The following is a 20,305-nucleotide window of genomic DNA, read 5'->3' as shown; positions in this document are numbered from 1 at the left end:
CATGTATACAAAATTTGTGTCTGCATCCACATCTGTATCTGCAAAAATGAGCTGTGGATATTTGCATTAACATCTGCAGATGTGGATACTCACAGATATAAAGCAGATATCTGCAAATTTGTTAATTTAGGCTAAAATCAATCACAGCATTACATTTAGGCATATTGAAGACTTTCTAAATTGCTTAGGTCTCACAACTATAGCAGTGGTGGGCAACCTTTGGCATGGGCCACATGTGACCCATCACGGTTCTGCCTGCAGCCCGCACAACCTCCCTTTGCCCCCTTCTCTGCATCTCTCTTGTACTGGGATCCCTGGACTTACCTACTCCCACCCAGAACTTCTGAAGAGCTGTAAATTGGCTGATTCACAGAGATCAGCTGGGAGAGTTGGGGAGGAGTGGGGACAGGGCACAAATTAGTTGATTCCCAGTGCTCCAGAAATTCTGGGTGAGAGGGGGAAGATAAGGGGCAGAGAACACTCAGAGAGAAGGCAGGAAGAGGCTAGGTGGAGGTTTGAGGGAAAGGGTGGATTGGGGGCAGAGCCTGCAGCAGAGGGTTGGGTCGAGCAGCCCCTGGCAAAATGAGAAGAGACACATTTAAAGCAAGGGCTCATGTGCTGCATGCTGACTGTACACAGCATTATAAGAGCCATGAGTTCATCTGCTTCTTTGTTAATTTTGCCAGTAATTTAATTTGTCCCTAATAATAGATCACTTTGTGTTGAGAAGGCATCTTAAAGAAGGCATCTTAATCTTCTGGGCATCGCATTTCAAGAAAGATGTGGAAAAATTGGAGAGGGTCCAGAGAAGAGCTACGAGAATGATTAAAGGTCTAGAGAACATGACCTATGAGGGAAGGCTGAAGGAATTGAGTTTGTTTAGTTTCGAAAAGAGAAGATTGAGGGGGGACATGATAGTAGTTTTCAGGTATCTAAAAGGGTGTCAAAAGGAGGAGGGAGAAAACTTGTTCATCTTGATCTCTGAGGATAGAACAAGAAGCAATGGGCTTAAACTGAAGCAAGGAAGGTTTAGGTTGGACATAAGGAAAAAGTTCCTATCTGCCAGGTTGGTCAAACACTGGAATAAATTGCCCACGGAGGTTGTGGAATCCCCATCTCTGGAGATATTTAAGAGCAGGTTAGATAAATGTCTATCAGGGATGGTCTAGACAGTATTTGGTCCTGCCATTGGGGCAGGAGACTGGACTTGATGATCTCTCGAGGTTCCTTCAAGTCCTAGGATTCTCTGCTTTTAGAGGACATGCCCAATTTCAATCTTGTGGCCTGCTGAGATAGAGGGCCACTCAGGCAGCCCACTCACTAGGTTTCATTGTCCATCGCTGTATTATAGTGTTTAAATGTATATGGTGGTCTGTTTATGGTGGATTATGTGTAGTGAGAGCTAAGAGTGTTATATTAAGCTTAGATATTTTACAAAAGATGTTTTAAAACTATATTTTTCAGTAAGATTAGATAACTACTTACATAATAGGTATTGGATCAAATGCTAAATGGCTTATTATGACTTTATCAAATGAAAATAGAGAACAGTTAATTGTAAAGAAATTTAATGGGTTGTATTTCTGTAATATGAAGAGTTTGCCTTTTGATTTTAATTGACAAATCTAATGGGATAATGAGTTGTACAAGGTTTCCTATTTATATATTACTAAGGATTTATATACAGTATACAGAATTCCTGTATGTACAGCTAATTCAAAACTTGAAATATTATAAACAAGTTCATTTGCAAGGTATTATCTATAGACACAACTTTATGCTTATTGGCCTTTACACTCACTATTCTTTTGCAGATGAAGAAAAATGTTTTTAAATTGTCTTAGAAACTAATCTGAAACCCATTGAAATCAATTGGAATCTTTCCACTGGCCAAAGTGCATATTGGATTATGGCCTAAACTCCAACATGAACAGAATACAAATGAAGGCTTTGAGTAAATGAATTTTGAACAACACACACACACACTCACTCTCACTCTTCCCTGCAAGATGAATAGGCAAAACTAACAAAGTAGGAAGAGACTACAGAGATAGCAGTTAAACCTACTATGCATTTGAATAGTTAAAATCATTGTGTGTCAGCCACCACATTTGGGCCTAATCTACACATAAAAGTTAGGTTGTCATAACTATGGTGCTCTGAGGTGTGAAAAATTCTCTCCTCTGAGTGTTGTAGTTATACTGATTTAATCCCCAGTGTAGACACAACTAAGTTGAAGGAAGAATTCCTCCATTGACCAAGCTACCATTACTTGGGGAAGTAGAGTCCCTATCATGATGGAAAAGCTCCTTTCGCTTTAGGAAGTAGTTAAGTTATAGCATGCTAGATGTGCCACATGAGCCCCCATAGTGGTAGTCTTCTGCCTAGTTTCTTTAACCATCAAGACATTTTTCCTAATTTGTAGGCTATTCTTTTTTTCTCTTTAGTTTTGTACATTTACTGAAGATCTACTCTGACTTTGCTTAAATCAGTCAACAGTATTATTCATTTATGGTGCAAGGGCCACTGACAACCATTAGTCCTGAAGAAGCAGGTGTGGAATTAGTATGTTAAAAAAAAGTAGATTGCACAAACTCATTATTTAAATCATTTAAAGAGTTCCGTTTCCAAACAACAAAATGGAATCAGGGTCAATTATTGCTTAGACTCAGGCTGTTTTTGTGTTTGGCCAAAAATAGCATGAATCTTTCTTACAATGACTTTAAAAAGAAAACTGTAAGCAGTTTGAAAGATTGTTCAAAAAAGAAAAATATCTCTTTTTAGTACATCAATTTTTTCCTTAAGTTTCCTGATCTGACTAAAAGTATCAAAATAGTAAATCCCCAAAATAAGAGTTTACCACTGAAATTTGCATGTTCCATTAATTATAACATAATATGCAATGCTGAGATATTTTAAAAGAGCTGCTCGCCTATTTATGAACGTTTGCAAACATCTATATGAATTTATTTTCTAGCATGGTTATTCAACCTGACAATTCCTTTGTGTACTGGTTTACTTAACATAACCAATTATCTTTTGATTACAAAATACTCAGCTTAGTACCAACATTGTAAATATATGTCCAGCACTAAAAGACTACTAAAATGTGGTAGTTTAACACTAAATCTTCAGGAGGGAAAAGAGTATATTGATTGATTGTGATATTTATTGGGTCATAATGTATTTAAATTTTCTTTAATGCTTATGTTAGTGATTGTTTACCGTGATAAAGTGCACAAAGGTCTCTGATAGCAGCTCAGCATGGAAAGAATTACCTCATGTCAGTGGTCACTTCTCAATTAAAAGTTCCATTAGCAGATGATTCTGTTTCTGGTTTGTGTACTCATTGCATTTTATTGCCTCTAAATCAGGCTCCAAGACAAGAAATAAATAAACAGTTAAAGTATGTGGTAATGGCATCCTAATCTTTTTTCATAGTTAGAAATAACTAGGTCCATTTCAGTTAAGTTCAGAGTATTTACTTAAATGAATTATTTGTTGTATTTGAATTCTTATTAAAAATTACTAGTTTACTGATATTAATAAATGTTGGTTTGGATAAAGTGTTTCTAGAGATTATATAAATAACTGGACTATTTTTAAAATATTGTAGTTCAGATGATAAAAGTAAAACTGTTTCTTATTTACTTACACATTCTCATTTTACTTTCTGTTAAATTATGTCTAAACTTGAAGCAAGAAAATTCTGTATAACAAATTGCTGGAATTTCAGTCAGGTACAGGTACCAGTTCATGTAGAGTTTTTCCAAATATTTAGAATGTATGCATAACAAGAAAAGCAAATGATATAGCAATCTAAAGTTACAACATCCATCAAATATTGACCCTAATCTCTATGCTCCATCAACCTGAGACTGTACCCCTAGGATACACTTCCCAGGGTTGAAATTGGCACATTACAGGAAAGAAAGGATGAATGTGATCCTTCTAAGAACTCTTCTCATTACCTTTTACCAGTTAGAATGGGTTTCAGCTCTATGGGATCTCCCCAAGATTGTGTGTAACCAACAAGGGCAAGTTCAGGGGCATGGAGTTCAGAAAAGGGACATGTGATCCCTCTATGAATACCTTTCAGAGATCTACCAGTTGAAGTGAATTTCATTCTGTTTGGTTCATTTCCCTTCCAGAAGGGCCCTTCAGAAATAGGTATAGCACAAGAATCTAGGCCAGAACCGTTAAACTCAATGTTTGCCCAGTTGGCAACACTACCCCCTGAAACTCTATTTTTGTGTGAAAGAAGCATCTTATTTCAAGAATGTGTTTTTCAGATATTGTAGAAATGCTAAGGGGAAACATGGTCTCCTTCATTGCCTCCATGAGAATCATAGCATCAGTTAGTTCCAAGGCTGCTCAGTCACCTGCAGATAAAATGCTATGTCAGCAACAGTTCTGAGGAGCAAGAAGCTGTAGAGGAAAGCCTTTAGCCCAGCTGTTGATGGATATGTTGGAACATGACCCCAAGACCCAATGGCATGTGAGGCAGACTGATGAGCATGATGACTAGCAAACATTCACCCTCATGGAAGAATGCAACTGTGGCACCTTGGAGTCGAACAAGATTGTCAAAGATGTAGCTCAGATAACTAAAAAGGATCAGCTGTAATGAGGTAGGAGCTGACAATAGCAGGCTTACAGCTGTTTCATTTCTGAAAACCTCTGGTCAGCTTTACACCTTTCTAGAGGCCTTTGAGAATCCATACATCAGTAGTCCTGTGTGGGTAAATCTATTGTGCAGCAGCTATTTTTGCTCATGCATGAGACACAAACCTTGGATAAGAACAAAATGAAAGAATGAAACCGCTCAGACACCTGTGTATGTAGGGGTCATGGAGTCCAGTTGTGGCAGTCTGCCCTAAAATGGTGTGTTAAGCCAGGTGATTAATAAAATTTATTTAAATTTGTCATAGCGAATGTGTCACCTGCACATCAGTTTACTACGCTGAATTATCAGCTCTGCACATCTTTTCCTTCAGTAACTATCTGACAATGAAGTACTCACCAAAACCTTTGGCATTGTGTGCTTTGACTGAGTAGTCCTGGAGCTTTTTCCAAATAAAGGTCTTAGCACTTATCACTTTACACTTGCCACCCCTAAACTCCCAAGATTTTTCTGGATTTAGGGACATAGCAAAAATGTAACTGGGACATGCAACCCTGTCTCTTGAGTGCATTCAAAATAGTAAAAATTATATTTTCTGATTATTCAGACTTTCTTGGTGTATCCATAAAATACAGGTGACTGTCTACATCACTGAAGATGAAATTCTGACTCTGCTTATGCCATTTCACGTTGCATTTGTGTCCAATGTCAACATGAGACTGACACTTATCTCAAAGTTTTACAGACATGCGTCTTGTTTTTTTCATGCCATCTGTGTCTTTCTGAACACTCTTTGTAGCTAGGCCATCCTAGTTGAATGCCCATATACTGTTTGTGCACAAATACCTGCAAGTGTGGCTGGCTACACGGTCTGTGGCAGCACTCACGTTATTTCTTCATATCAAACCACTTTTCATTTCCCAAATTCCATAATAATGCGTATTGTACAGCAGGATGAAAACAAAATCTAGGGATACACTGGGTAAAGCATTTAAAAAACCACCTCCACTCATAAATCACCATGTGTATGCTGATTTGTAAATGCTGTTCAAACAGTGCTAGGTCACTTTCTCATGCAGCTTTCTTGCCTCTTGTAACAATTCTGCATCTGTGGGTTTACTATAGGACATGAGAGCCAGGAGGCTATGTGCAACAAACAGACTACTATCAATGTAAGTCAGGTCTACTAAACATCGTTTCTTTTTATGGACGATTAGACTATCGAGGATAGAATTTAAAACTCTATGGCCGCTCTTCCCTCATGTTTTTTACAGTTGTCACAATGATGCATATGATCCCATCTACAAGTATCTATAACTCTTAAGCAGTTTAGCAGCCTGATTTAAGAAATCTTCCGCCCCCAGGTCATCCCTAGTTCTTCTTACTAAAAGCAAAGAATTGTTTATACTACAGCTGTCTAAGTGTAATTGAACAATCTATCTGGAGCTAGCCTATCATTTGTTTTCAAAAACTAGCTTTATTCCCTAGTGCATGGCTTCTGCAACATGCTGGCTTGAACTTTTACATTCATGATTGACAAAAACAAAATCTTTACAATATATCTCATCACTGAATCTACATGGTACCCATTGCCCACTTTTCATTCACGCCATATGTGCATGTATGTGGGTGTTTGCACCTGAATTTTCAGGGGTGTTTGTAGGTCTTTAGAACCATCAGATGTATCTTCCACATCAGATGTAATGTGAGAGTCAGCTTTACGAAATCCATTTCAGGCTGTAAAATAGCCACACACAGATTTTGGTTTTTCTCCTACAAGTAGTTCTGCATTACATAGACATTTTTAATACAAGCATGTGTTTTCCCAAGGCACCCAAAAAGATAGTTTGCAACCAGATTTCTTTATTTAAAAAAAACCGTTTCCTGCTTAGACCCTAAATCATAAACAACAATTTAAATATTAAATCCAATTTTTAAAAAGACCCATTTTAAAAACATCTGAAAGCTTGTTATAGAAATTTACTACCTAGGAAAAAAAGAATGCTAGCACATGGTTATTCTTTTTTTTCCCAAGTGAATTTGAACCTGTGGTTTTAAAAAAAAACAATATCAGCATTATTCCCAAAATGTACCACAAACTCCTGGTATTCAGTGTGTTGTACTGGTTTATTTTAAAATAGTTTTACGCACAACCAGAGTTAAAATGGGATTATACCTTGGCCTGGTGAAATACACCTTGAAGTTGATGTTTCCATTGTAAACTGATCACAATGCAGAAAGGCATATATCATCATTAAGAATGTCAGTATGTAAAAAGAGGAAGATTATATATATTTTACATAAGAACATCCTGTCTGCTGACAGTGGCCAATACCAGATGCACCAGAGAGAGGGGGAACACAACAGGTAATCCTCACGTGATCCCTCTCCTGTCACCCATTTCCAAACAAACAGGCTAGGGATACCATTCCTACCCATCCTGATTAATAGCCATTGATGGACCTAACCTCCATGAATTTATCTAGTTCTTTTTTGAATCCTGTTAAAGTCCTAGTCTTCACAACATCCTCTGGCAAGGAGTTCCACAGGTTGACTGTGTGCTGAGTGAATAAAAACCTCCTTTTGTTTGTTTTAAACCTGCTGCCTATTAATTTCATTTGGTGACTCCTAGTTCTTATATTGTGGGAATAAGTAAATAACTTTTTCTACATCAGTCATGATTTTATAGACCTGTATCAGATACTCCTTCATGTCCTCTTCTCTACGTTGGAAAGTCCAAGTCTTTTTAATCTCTCTTCATATGGGACCCATTCCAAACCCCTAGTCATTTTTGTTACCCTTTTCTGAACCTTTTTCGATGCCAATATATCTTTTTTGAGATGAGACAACCACATTTGTACGCAGTATTCAAGATGTGGGCATACCACGGTTTTATATAGAGGCAATAAGATATTTTCTTCTTATTCTCTATCCCTTTTTTAATTATTCCTAATATTCTATTTGCTTTTTTGACTGCCGCTGCACACTGAGTGGATGTTTTCAGAGTACTTTCCGCATTGACTCCAAGATCTGTCTCTCGAGTAGTTTTAGCCAATTTAGTCCCCATCCTATTGTATGTATAGCTGGGATTATTTTTTCCAATGTGCATTACTTCACATTATCAACATAAAATTTCATTTGCCATTTTGTTGCCCAATCGCTAAGTTTGGTGATATCTTTTTTAAGCTCTTCACAGTCTGCTTTGGTCTTAACTATTTTGAGCATTTTGTTGTTAGAGTTAAAACAAGCAACATATTTTGCAGTCCTCAGCAGCCATTCTAGTTTCTGTTATAAAAAGTCTCCAAAAAAACCTTAGGATTTTATACTGGTCTAACTCTGTTTCAAACAAACTTCTGTGTCTAGATTTAGCACATTTGATCTCTACAGCTTATAATAAATAGATACCCAAGGAGGTTTTGCACCTCTCTCTAAACATTCCCTGTTGTGATCTATAGGTGAAAATTAAATAGTCCAAATAAGATGATTTTGTCTAATTTTTAGTTGCATTTATTTTTGTTTCAATCAAAAACAGAGCACCGTTGCCGTGCCTTACAGAATTAAGCAGTAAATCACTATATACAACAATCTTTTGTCTTAATACACGCTCTCCTGACTGGGGATCTTGCAGATCTCTGCATTTCTTTAGTTTTTCATTTGTTTGTTTCATTTTAAACGTGTGTGTGCGCGCGCTTATTGTAGTAGGCTTTTAAATAAAAATAGATATAGAACAACCATAATAAACACCCTGCAAATACTCAAAGCTTTTAAATATTTGATTGTTCTCACAGCCTATAAATATGATGGAGGTTTAGGAACTGTTGTAAATTTCATTTTTGTGTTAAATCATTGTTTATTTTTAAAACTTGAAGTAAATTTGAATTACTAGGAGAACTGACCAATAGTATTCTATAAATTCCTGAGATTTTATTTAATTACATGTTTTTATGTTTCCATTGCTGTGTAGGACTATCCATCAAACAGTGATAATGTTTATACCCTCAGCAGGGTCTAATACTCACAACCCTGATGGAATGTTAAGGAAACATGGGTGTGTGACAACATATGAAGGCAGTAGTTCCACACGGCCACATTTTTCAATAGGTCATAGTTAAACCATTGGAGTTTGACACCACTGAATTAGCCCTGTTGTAGGCAAATATGTCACAAACAGCTGCTTTATACAGAATACAGGATATTCCCCCACCCCCGATATTACTGCATGCATTTCAGCTTTTTGCTAGAAATATATTTCTTTTATTAAAGACACAACAGCTTTATTTTTATGTAAAAGACATGCGACCTTTGAAAACTAACAGAAATGGTCTATCGTGACTTAGCGACCACAGTCCTTGTAACAAAAACAGTCACAAAGACCTTTTCAGTAGATATTTTTATTTACAGATGCCAATTTTTATAATAATTTATATCACATACTTGTCCCCTCGCTATTCTCTAACTTAATCCTTTTAGATTTCTTACAATTAGTCTTTTTTCCTAATCAACGTTCTGTAACTTTGCACTATAATGCACTAAGCAAGTATCCTTCTGTTTGATAACTGTTTAAAATACCATTCAGATCTCAAGTCCTGTAAGTATTGACCAAGGTGATCCCTGGTGCTAAATTTTCTTCAGTTATTATATTGCGATAACAGCATTTAATATAATACACTAAGCAAGTATCTTTTGGTTTGATAACTTTATTTAAAACATCATTAGACTCAAGTGCTGTGCACAGTATTTACCAAGGTCACCCTGGTGCTAAATTTTCTTGGATTAAACACAGACATTGCATTGCACAGCATATAGTTGTAACAGCATTTAATAAGCTTAACAAACAAAAGTCAGCACACAAGTCCTGGAGCATGGTGTTGCTATTCTCTGAAGTCCAATTCACAGTTATAGATGCACCAAGCCAGCAGCATTATAACACAGCCAGTGTTCTCTCTAAGCTGCACGGCAGCACAGCTTCACAGGCAATTAATCAGTCCTGCCCAGACAGTCAGCTTAGTGCAGAGCCCTGATCCTCTGACAGGGCAGGGCTGATTAATCACCGCGTGGCTTAGAGAAGTGGTCCCCAACGCGGTGCTCGTGGGTGCCATGGTGCCCGCCGGGGCATTTATGTGCCCCCACCTAGCGCCACCCCGGGCGCTCAGCGAATGCGCAGCCCCCACCCCAGGCGCCTGGCACATGCGCGGCGCCCGGCACATGCGCGGCCCCGCCCCCAGGCGGTCTGGCAGCCCTGCGCGGTGCCCGCTACCCAAAAAGGTTGGGGACCACTGGCTTAGAGGGAACACCGAACACAGCCGTCATAGTCTTCAAAAAACTTCTTCCTAAGAGAGTCATTAAGGACAGTGTAAGCAGATATGTGTACAGTAGACAGCATTGCTCCTTTACATTCACAGTGTGGCACTGGCTGTTAGTTCTTTGCCAAGGACCTTCCTTAAATCCATCCTCCTCATGCTTTATCTTCTTCAACAAGTTGGCTTGGTGTTCAGCAAAAACAAACTGGATCGGATTTACCTTCGCTCTTTGCAGTGCTGTCCAGCATGTCCAGGTCCTTTGTCATTGAACTGTCAAAACTTTCAGAAAAGAAACAGCTGTAGGTGTGTGGGTTTTTTTGGATTTATGCCAACCCAAGTCTTACCCCGTGATGTCCCATCCTTGACTGCTGCTTTTTTATAATCTATTTATGAGAGTAAAATCTTTGCTGTTCATGTTGTCCAATGACTCATGGTTGTCTTCCTACATGGGGGCGAAAGCTCAGTGGCCACTGTGCTTATCAGGTTGCCTCATAAGTGCTTGTGTAAACCACCACCAGGCGGATTTGAACCTGGGATCTCTGAAGCAGAATATAGGAGCCTCTGCCAACTGGCTCCCAGCCCATGCTGTAGAGGTCTTTTGGTCTTATCTGTTGCTGTGGTCTAGGTACCACTTGCATTGCTCAGTAACCACACTAGGTGTGTGGGTTACACTTGAATCTTGGGGTCAGGTTCCAACATAGCCATTAATGGCTGGGTCAAAGAGCACAGTTCTAAACAGCTTCCTGCTCTTCAGAACTCTTGCTGCCATAGTGCTTTCTCGACAGGCAACTGAGTGCCCTCAGCGGAAATGAATGTTGTAATTCTTGTGGTGGTGATGAGGGCGGCCATGTTTTCCTCTCAGTGTTGCCGCAATTGCTGATAAAACATGTTCTTGAAACAAGTTGGCTTCTTCATGATAGCGATGGTGTGCTAGGGGTGGTACTGGTGATCAGCCAACTAGTGAACTCTGGAGATTGCGGGTTCTGCCTGATTCTACATCTATTCTGATTTATGCACATTTCCCTTCAAGGTAACATAAGGGAGTGAAACCCATACCTATTGGAAGAAGGTGGTGGGAGTTGTTCTTAGAGGTGTCACTGGACCCTATTCTTGGATGGTCTCCATCCCTCTGAACTTGCCCTGATTAATCAAACCCATTCTTGGAGAGGTTCTACAGGGCTGAAACCAATACCAGTTGGCATAGGGCGGTGAGAGTATTTCTGAGAGGGATCATGTAACACTTCTTGGTTTTAGTTATATGTCAATATCAACCCTGGTGGTAATATCCAGGGGGAAGGAACAGTGAGGTAGCAGGTGGATGGGCCCTTTAGGGTCAATGGTGTGAAGTCAATATTTGATTGACATGTACTCCTAAACTACTTTTAGCTGTAATTGTAGTGCAAGTTAGAATGCTGTCTTCCCGTCCTCATTATACACTCGGGCTACGTCTACACTGGCCCCTTTTTCGGAAGGGGCATGCTAATTTTGAAAGTGGGAACAGGGAAATCCGCGGGGGATTTAAATATCCCCTGCGGATTTAAATAAACATGTCCGCCGCTTTTTTTCCGGCTTGGGGAAAAGCCGGAAAAAAAGCGTCTAGACTGGCCCGATCCTCCGGAATAAAGCCCTATTCCGGAGGATCTCTTATTCCTACTTCAAAGTAGGGCTTTATTCTGGAGGATCGGGCCAGTCTAGATGCTTTTTTTTCCGGCTTTTCCCCAAGCCGGAAAAAAGCGGCGGACATGTTTATTTAAATCCGCGGGGGATATTTAAATCCCCCGCGGATTTCCCTATTCCCACTTTCAAAATTAGCATACCCCTTCCGAAAAAGGGGCCAGTGTAGACGTAGCCTCGCTGATAGTGAGTAGATGTGAAGTGCTGTATATGGTTTTGGTGATTCAAAATGGTTCTCCACTATTCTTGTAATACAAATATTCTTTGGTATGAATCTTCATTTATGAATCAAAATAACTCAGGCATTATAGCAGAAATTTTCAAGTAGTTTAATTGGAAATGTATGCTATGATATACAATTAAGAATCACATCCCTAGATTTTTAAGGTAATGTTAATCAGTCAGTCATTAGTACATTCTCTGCTTATCACGAACTTCTAATCAATTTCAGATTTTTACATTGACTGCAGCAAATTTGACAAGCAAGCTTTCCACAACCGAAACACTCAGTTACCCAAAATGGCTGGAGCTTTTATGAACTTGTACTTGCTGACCTTCAACATTTCCAGCAGGCAAGAAATCAAAGATAATACCAATTTACAAATGACTTTGCTTTATCTGAAAACTTTCCTCCTCCCAAGAGCTGAGAATTTTAGTAGTGCTGTGGTATGTTATGGTGGTTTCATGGTGTTAATAAATAAGTAGCAAGAATTAGTTTGAGACCACTACACTCATTTTATATCCTTTGAAAATCTTAAGAATTCCAGAAGTAAAATATTAGCATATTGAAGCAAAAGGAACTTTTTGCAAACTCAGCACTTTTGAAGTTGGGCCACTTCATTTAGGTGCCTACATGAATTTAAGACCTAACTTTAGATATCTGTAAAGCCTTGGCCTTATGCGCTGTGATACAGAAGGGCTATGCAGTAATGGTAAAAATATAGAACAATATTTTAAAGAAAAATATTTTAAACAGCAGATTTTCCATTTGCATTGACTTGAGTAGATCTTTCTATACTGCAATAATGTAATGCATTGCAATAATGGAACTACAAACTGAAGGATTACAGCAACTGAATAGGGCTGTTATTTCATTGTAACATGCAGCTGATATTCTCATTTTATTATATTTTTGTTTTTCCATAATTTTGTTAAAAGCAACGTTAACTTATTTTTGCTCACTTCCAAAATTTTATTATGATCAGGTCTACAAGAAATGATTTCATGCTTTAAAATGAGAAAATACTAGTTTTGATAAAAGGTAAAATGTGAGTAAGGAGAGGGTTGTGAGTCACAAAAAAAAACCACGTTTTGAATTATTTTTTATGTAGGCAGTCTTCATAGTTACATTTTGTTTAACCAAGCCACAAGGAGTTAGGCTATTTTCAAGAGGGATTTGTGAACAGGATGAAATATGGCTAGAATGTAAGTAATATTAGTAGGAGAAAGTACTAATGATTCTCTGTTGTCTATCATTTTATTGATGGTCCTATACAGTTTTGAAGATAAGTATTATTTAAGAACTGTTTACAAATGACTAAAATAGAAAAGTTTCCTCTCTAGAGGGCTGAGCTCTTGAGGACTGATGAAGGAAATTACTTAGTTTTAAATGGCAAATCTTTTCAAACTCTTGTCATTTCATTTGTGAACCCTCAAAACCCCAGCCACTTTCTAGGTGTTCTTTATCATTTCATTGTTTTTAAAAGTGGTGTTAGATTGTAAAGGATTAATGGACAGTATATAAAGTAATCATTGTAAATCATTTTTCCTCATACTGAAGGTATCAGGAATTATGAGTGAGAACTGATTTGGGCCCCAGTCCTTCAGAAAAATCACTGGAGCAGATCCCTTCCTGAAGTCCTGTCACATTCTATGTGAATGCACGGGTACATGAATTTATCTGCTTTACAGGGTTGGTTCTTTAATCCGCATGCTCTAAAAGTCATGTAAGCTCTCTCATTCCAAGCCACCAAATCCTTTTTAATTCTGTATTGACTTTTTGCATGCAGACTAGAACAACTCAAAGGGTACATCTAGACTACATGCCTCTGTTGCCAGAGGCATGTAGATTAGGCTACCAGACATAGTAAAATGAAGCGGCGATTTAAATAATCGCCGCTTCATTTAAATTTACATGGCTGCTGCGCTGAGGCGACAAACAGCTGATCAGCTGTTTGTTGGCTCAGCGCGATAGTCTGGACGCACGGGTGTCGACATCAAAGGTATTTGTCGACCACCTAGGTAAACCTCATCCCAGGACAGAGGCATGTAGTCTAGACGTACCCATAGTGTTTCATATATGTTCCATTTTTTTTAATTGTATCCTTTGGTATATATGGTTGTGACTATTTTCTTCCACTATTTGATCTGAGGAAGTGGGTCTGGCCCACGAAAGCTCATCATCTAATAAACCATCGTTAGTCTTTAAAGTGCTACATAGTCCTGTATTTTATTAGAACACAAGGACTTCCTTTATGAAAGGGCTTTTCCATCATGTCTGTCTTTTTGTGTCTGACCATAAAAGGCAGATCTAATGTGCCTGTGTAGGTAGTAGGAGATTGGGTGATATAAATGGCTTTACGATTGGTGGAATGGGCTCACTGTTTGTGCTGAATATAGAAAAGGATACAGTCCCTGCCCTGAGGATTATTCTCATGATGCATGATAAAAACAACTTTCTCAGAACATGTTACCTTGTCTTCTTCTGTCTCCACGTCATTCTGTTCTCTCCTTCCCATCTATAAATGTCCCTCAGAATTTCAACTCTCAACTTTTCCACTTTGAGTGTCACCCGGGAAGTCATAAATTCATTATCTGAGTTTCTAAAATGTCCTGAACTGACCACAATAATATCTTAGCATGTTGCATTGTCCTACAATAACATCAGGACATTCTACTACAACTGCCAGAAGGCACTTTCAGCTGTCATAGCCCTGGAAAATGTTATTTATTCATTCTAGCCTTTTACAACTTTTTAAACATCAGAATATATTCTAAAAATGTTGTGTGTCCATCCCTTACTCTTCTCTTTCATGTCTTCAATATCATAAATAATAATGTTTAAAACAAGTTTCTACCTCTGTAGGTAATCTCTACAAGGTCTCTGCCTATTCCATATTGTAACTATATTACACTTCAGTCTGAACATTATATATTTGTTCAGATTATAGTCAGGTAACTTTATATTTGTAAATTAACTAATATTTATTAAGGGAGAAAAAATGGTCTTGAGGTTAAGGCTCACTCCACCAGACTTTTGTGACTTGTGGCAGGTTGCTTAATTTACTCCCTTGCATTGGCTAAAGGCCTAATTAGCACGGAAATAGGGTATATGACCCAAGCCTGGTGCCATCCTCCAGTGGATTCTAAAAGAACCATCCATTAAGGGCTGAAAGAAGCTTGGCTGAATGAAGAACTAGATTTCTTGTAATAATATCAAGCGAGTTTGTTTGTAATGGAGGAATCTGGTGGCCATTATGGTTCCTTGGTCTCCTGTGCCAGAGTGTGAATAGGGGACATCAGAGTTATGATCAAAGGGAAGTATACGTTAGAACAGATCCCATCTTAAGCGTAAGCTAATTTTTTTCCTCGGGCTAAGTCTACATTGGCACTGTACGTCACTTTCTGATCATTCAGGGGTTTGAAAAAACACCCATCTCTCTCTTCCCCCCCCCCCCCCTTTCAGTGCAACAAGTTACAGCACTGTTAAGAACCAGAGTAAACCAGCCTCAGGTGCTCTTAGGTAGTCACCTCATGGAGGTGGTTTACGTAGAATGCTGGGAGATCTTTCTCGCAGTGCTTGTGTTGTGGCCACACTTTCCATTTAAAGCACTTTGTGCTTTACTTTAGTTTAGACAAAGCCTCAGATATTTGCTGCTCTTAATTTGCTGTTGAAAGATAAAAGGTTCTAGGCAGATTCTGTGTCCACATGGGTAACAATGTTGTCTTTGTTACACTTTGAAAGGGCTGAAGCTGATTATGACCTAATGCAGAAAACCCTTTGATAACTTAAAAAAACTGTATTAGGACATTCAGTACTAACACTTAGCTTTTACACTAATTAGAATATTACTGTTTATCTTACTTTGTTTTAAAATATACTTTGTGTTTTATATATTTAGAACCATGTGGCCAGCAGAAGCAGTAATTAAAATTATCACCTACCTGCACAATCAAGGTGGCTTAAAAATGTTTTATATAGTTTTTAGATGGTTATAAATGTTCACTTTGGAACTACCTGAAGATTGATAGTGATGCATTTGAAAAGCATTATTTTTTTATTGATTCTTAATGTAGTAAATTACTAAAGTTATTTGGCAGCAAACAGAAATGGCCTGTGATGTTGTTCACATTTATTCTCCTGATAGCATCACAATTTGCATTAATTGCATTGCTAGTGCACTCACTTATATTAAAAGGCTTCTACTATAATTAATCCTTTTTATTTCAGATCATTTTGGCACAATTTCTGGCAATAAACACTCATAAAAGACAGACACTTGAAAAATAACATACAAGTTTCTTCAATATACCTATTGCTATTTTTTCTCGACATAGAGTTATTGATAGGCTTCTAGGAGCAAGTGTTGCAAGTGGCTAAGAATTAAGACCAATATGAAAAATGCTAAGTGGATTATTTTGCATAAAAAATAGACAGTTTTTGAATTTGTGTAATTAACCTGTGTTTAGAAAATACCTTGATTTATGCCTACATTTGTATTTCAGTTGCATACATTATGGAAATTTAATTTATAATCCATTTAGCTGATGTGATCATGGTTTTTAGTGCTATCATTTATTAGTCCTTGTATATTAAATGCTCTAAAGGTTTAAACCTGCCTTGTGTAAAAAAAATTATGCCTCTTCATTTACATTTTATGAGTCATAGATGGGATTCCATTTTAAATTCAGGTAGCTTTGATATATTTAAGGAATTACAATGGTTTCATTGTTACTAATGCAGGAATGGCAAACAGTGACCTTACACATTGAAAATTAATGATTTACACTTTTAGTTTACTCTTAAAGTCAGCTACACAAATGCAGGGTTTGAATTCCACACCTTGAATAAATCAGTTGTATGTATAATACATCCTTTGGCTTTGAATTGATTAATCATGTGTCCTTAATAGTAAATCTAACAGCACCACCAAAAAATGTTCCTTCAAAAGTTTAAGCAATTGTGTGGGGGTTTTTCTTTAACACTTTTGTTAGGATATCATTGGGTGATTAGTGCTCTTCATTGTTTTGCTTGTTTATATAATTATTTCCTTTTCTAAATACTGCAGCAAGTTCAGAGGAATTGAGTAACTTAAATGCAGTACCCGAACTTTCAAGCAGAAGAAAAGGAAACAATCAGCAATAGCCTCCTGATGCCCCTTTCCCCATTCTCTCTCCGTTAGTGTGGTGGGAAATACTTCGCTCATGATTGCTGAACTGTGGGCTAGAGAAAGATGCAAATGTGGCTAATGAACAGTAGGAGAAGGTCTGAATGTAAAATGCACAGTTTCATCTATTTTCATGTTACGTGTATATTCATTTGGATGCTTTCTCTTTTCTCCACGACCCATAAAATTTTGATCATCTTGGTTTTTCTCCATACATTTCCCCTCTCCATCTTTAGGGGGATGGTTATAATTGCAAATTTTTTTCTGAGCTACAGGATGGTATATGGGAAAAATATGCAAAATTGCCATGGCCTTACATAGAATATATTTACATTTCAGAGTTTGACTCAGTAAAAATTGTATGAGTGGGGTTACATGTAAGCGTCACAATTTCTAGATCATATACTTTCAATTTATAGTTTATAAAAATAAAAATCCATCAATGATGTTGCTTCATACTGGGAACAGAAATCAAGGCCAATTCTTTCATGCTGTTGCGTCAAGAGTAATAAATGTTTAGCCAAGCTAGCTTTTGCCTTTGATTTTATCTGTGCCTCCATCAGTGACTTTAGTATATTGCACAAGTGTAGCAGATAGGCCTTGTAATTTGAAATTAGCAAATTATGTTGTTGATGCACAACAAGGAATAGAATCCAGCCATTTCTCTTTATTATCTATGTTATTTCTTCTAGTTTAACAGGAGTGAAAAGTAGTAATTTATTCTGTTCACCAGAGATCATAGTATTGACTCTTGAGTGCAGACAGAATGAAGATTTGCTCTTTATTAGTAAGAAACTGAAAATTTACATAGTTATATTTCAGACTAGAATCGCACTCACATTTTACCTTTGAAACAAGTGGCAAATTAGTGGGTAAGAATGGAAATTAAAATATGCTTCACAGCAGCTGTATGGGTTGACTAATGGCATAGAAGAAATGGTATATTTAATCTGTTTTGAAGATTTTCTGGAGAAGGTGGTAATGGCATGGATAACCCTTGTTTTTCTTGTAAATGAATGATAGTGTCTAACAGGTTCCCAGCAGCTGTGATATCCATAATATGGATGTATGTTAGAGAAAATATGAAAATGCCATGGCTTTTGCCATGGGGAGACAAGTTACTTGTAAAGATTTGAAGGATATTTCAATAGGAGGACTATTAAAATGTCAGATTGCAGTTGAACATGTAAATAGATATTATATGTGGCATAGTTTTACACCAAGAGGTTGTATTAAGAGATTAAATTAAGGGAAAGTTACAGACATGTAAGGAACAGGTGATAGATATTAAGAATGTCTTGTAGTATCCATATTAAAAGCTAATCTACTTTCCTTAATTGTTTTATCCTTAGGCACTGTATGAAAATATGCTGGTAGAGCTGCCATTTGCTAGTTTTTTCCTCTCAAAGTTGCTGGGGACAAGTGCTGATGTGGACATTCATCATCTGGCTTCATTAGATCCAGAAATGTACAAAAATTTGCTTTTTCTCAAGAGCTACGAAGGGGATGTAGAAGAACTTGGGCTAAATTTTACTGTTGTAAATAATGACCTTGGGGAGGCACAGGTAAGTGTGACACTTTTTCTTTCCCAGCTTTACAGGTTAATTATTAATTTTTCCTACTACATTCATATTTGGATGTAAAAGTGATAAGGCACATGTGTAACAAGTGCTGTTTGTGCAACTTTAAGTAAAGAGGCACAATGATTCTGACTATTTCAATATTTGGAGTGAATAACTGATTCTGTACTTATCAGAACACAAAAAATGAATCTCATTTCTGTTAGCATTGCTTATTTGTTGATTAAAAAGTCTGATAGTTCTAGAAGTAAATTGCTTCAAATATCCTAAACAGTTTCTTGATCAAAATATTGTATAATGGTAAGAATATTTCCTAATATGCTATATATATTTGTCTTTACTGAGTATCTCCAGTGCTGCATCTTCTGCTGTTCTTATCTTCCCCACCTATTAAGAGTTGGAAACTAACATGATTTTTGTTGGTTTCCCTGTGCCCACAAGGTTCTAAACAGCAAACCTATGAACAACAGCAGAATCACAAGAGCAGTCTATCTGCAGTCTTAGGAGCACAATTGTTTATTTCTTATACAGATTTTCAATTATCACTCCAATATCAGTAGATATGTTACTTCTCCTGCTCTTGTCCTGCTTATGTAAAAGAGCGGTTGCCTTTATGAAATGTTTTGAGATCTATCCATGAAAAGGAAAAGATAGATGGTATTTCTACAGGTAGTATTTTTACATCTCCTGCAATACTTATAATCAGTTCAAAATAGCAGTCTTCATAGTAATCTATATCAACGTCCTCTTTCAGAACCTGATGTGTAACTTTTACAAGAGATGTTGTCAAGCAGATAACTTGGGAATCTGTCCCACTCAGATGCTCTAAGCCACATAGCTTTTCATTAAATAGTGACCCAGGTAGATACCTGGGTCCTCTTCATTTCACTGCTCAGCCAGGGAAAACCTGAGTTTACTGGCAATGCGGCTAGTGAAACGGTTATTGAGCCTCTACAGTAGCCACTCCTGGAATTTGTAACACCTGGTTTTGATGCTCCTTCTTGCAGCAAGTCAGGATTCTGTGGCTTTTGGTGTACAGCTTCATCTTGCTGCTGTGTTATGCTTAAAAGAAGCACACGGGATCTTTCAGGGGGATAGGCAACACACTGCATTTATTGATAATCTAACAAAGTACACACACACACACTCTCTCTCTGTCTCTCTCTCCCTCCCCCCCCCCCCCCCCCCCCCCCCCCCCCCCCCCCCGGCTGTTGGAATACTTACCAGTCTGTTGCTCGCTCCAACCTATTGGCCAGATAGGTCAGGTGCGTGGAAGGAGCCAGGTTCTTGTCAGTCTGGACTGATGCTTGACTTGGCAGGACAGGAACCTGAAGAACCATACAAGACACCCCGTCCTTTTTAGGATTTTCCTTTCATGCAAGTCTATGCATTTTGCCTTGTCAGGCCTTAATCACTCACTTGGCATCACAATCCATCTTCCTGCGACATATGTTTATCGGGAAGAAGTTGTTCCCATAGTCATTTGTATCCATATGCCGACAACCCCTTGGGGGTGTTGTCTTTCCGACTAAAGTTATTATCGGTTCCTTATTAAGGGGTGCTTGCCATTAACTTCAGGGTTCATTAATCTGCCCCGATAGTCTTCAGTGTGCTTTCACTTAAGTTGATCATTATTTGGTGCTTCTGAGTCTCCGTCCCCTCTTTTGACCATTTGAGCATGCAGTGGCCTTCACACTTATCTCTCCTAAAACATTCTGTCTCTTATTCACACAAAATTTA

The 20,305-nt window shown here is 37.9% G+C and overlaps 1 protein-coding gene across 1 annotated transcript in view; it reads left to right on the top strand.

The window, feature by feature from the left end:
- Positions 1–20,305, top strand: part of UBE3C (ubiquitin protein ligase E3C) — a 175,996-nt gene that overhangs the window by 123,479 nt on the left and 32,212 nt on the right. The window contains exon 19 of the mRNA XM_075922749.1: positions 18,338–18,550. Coding sequence (XP_075778864.1) covers positions 18,338–18,550 — 213 coding nt within the window. The remainder of the gene's footprint in view (positions 1–18,337; positions 18,551–20,305) is intronic.

Source organism: Pelodiscus sinensis, chromosome 2, assembly GCF_049634645.1.
Source record: "Pelodiscus sinensis isolate JC-2024 chromosome 2, ASM4963464v1, whole genome shotgun sequence".
Taxonomy (NCBI): Eukaryota; Metazoa; Chordata; order Testudines; family Trionychidae; genus Pelodiscus; species Pelodiscus sinensis.
Note: the sequence above shows the minus strand (reverse complement) of the source record. Positions and strands in the feature narration are given on the sequence as shown.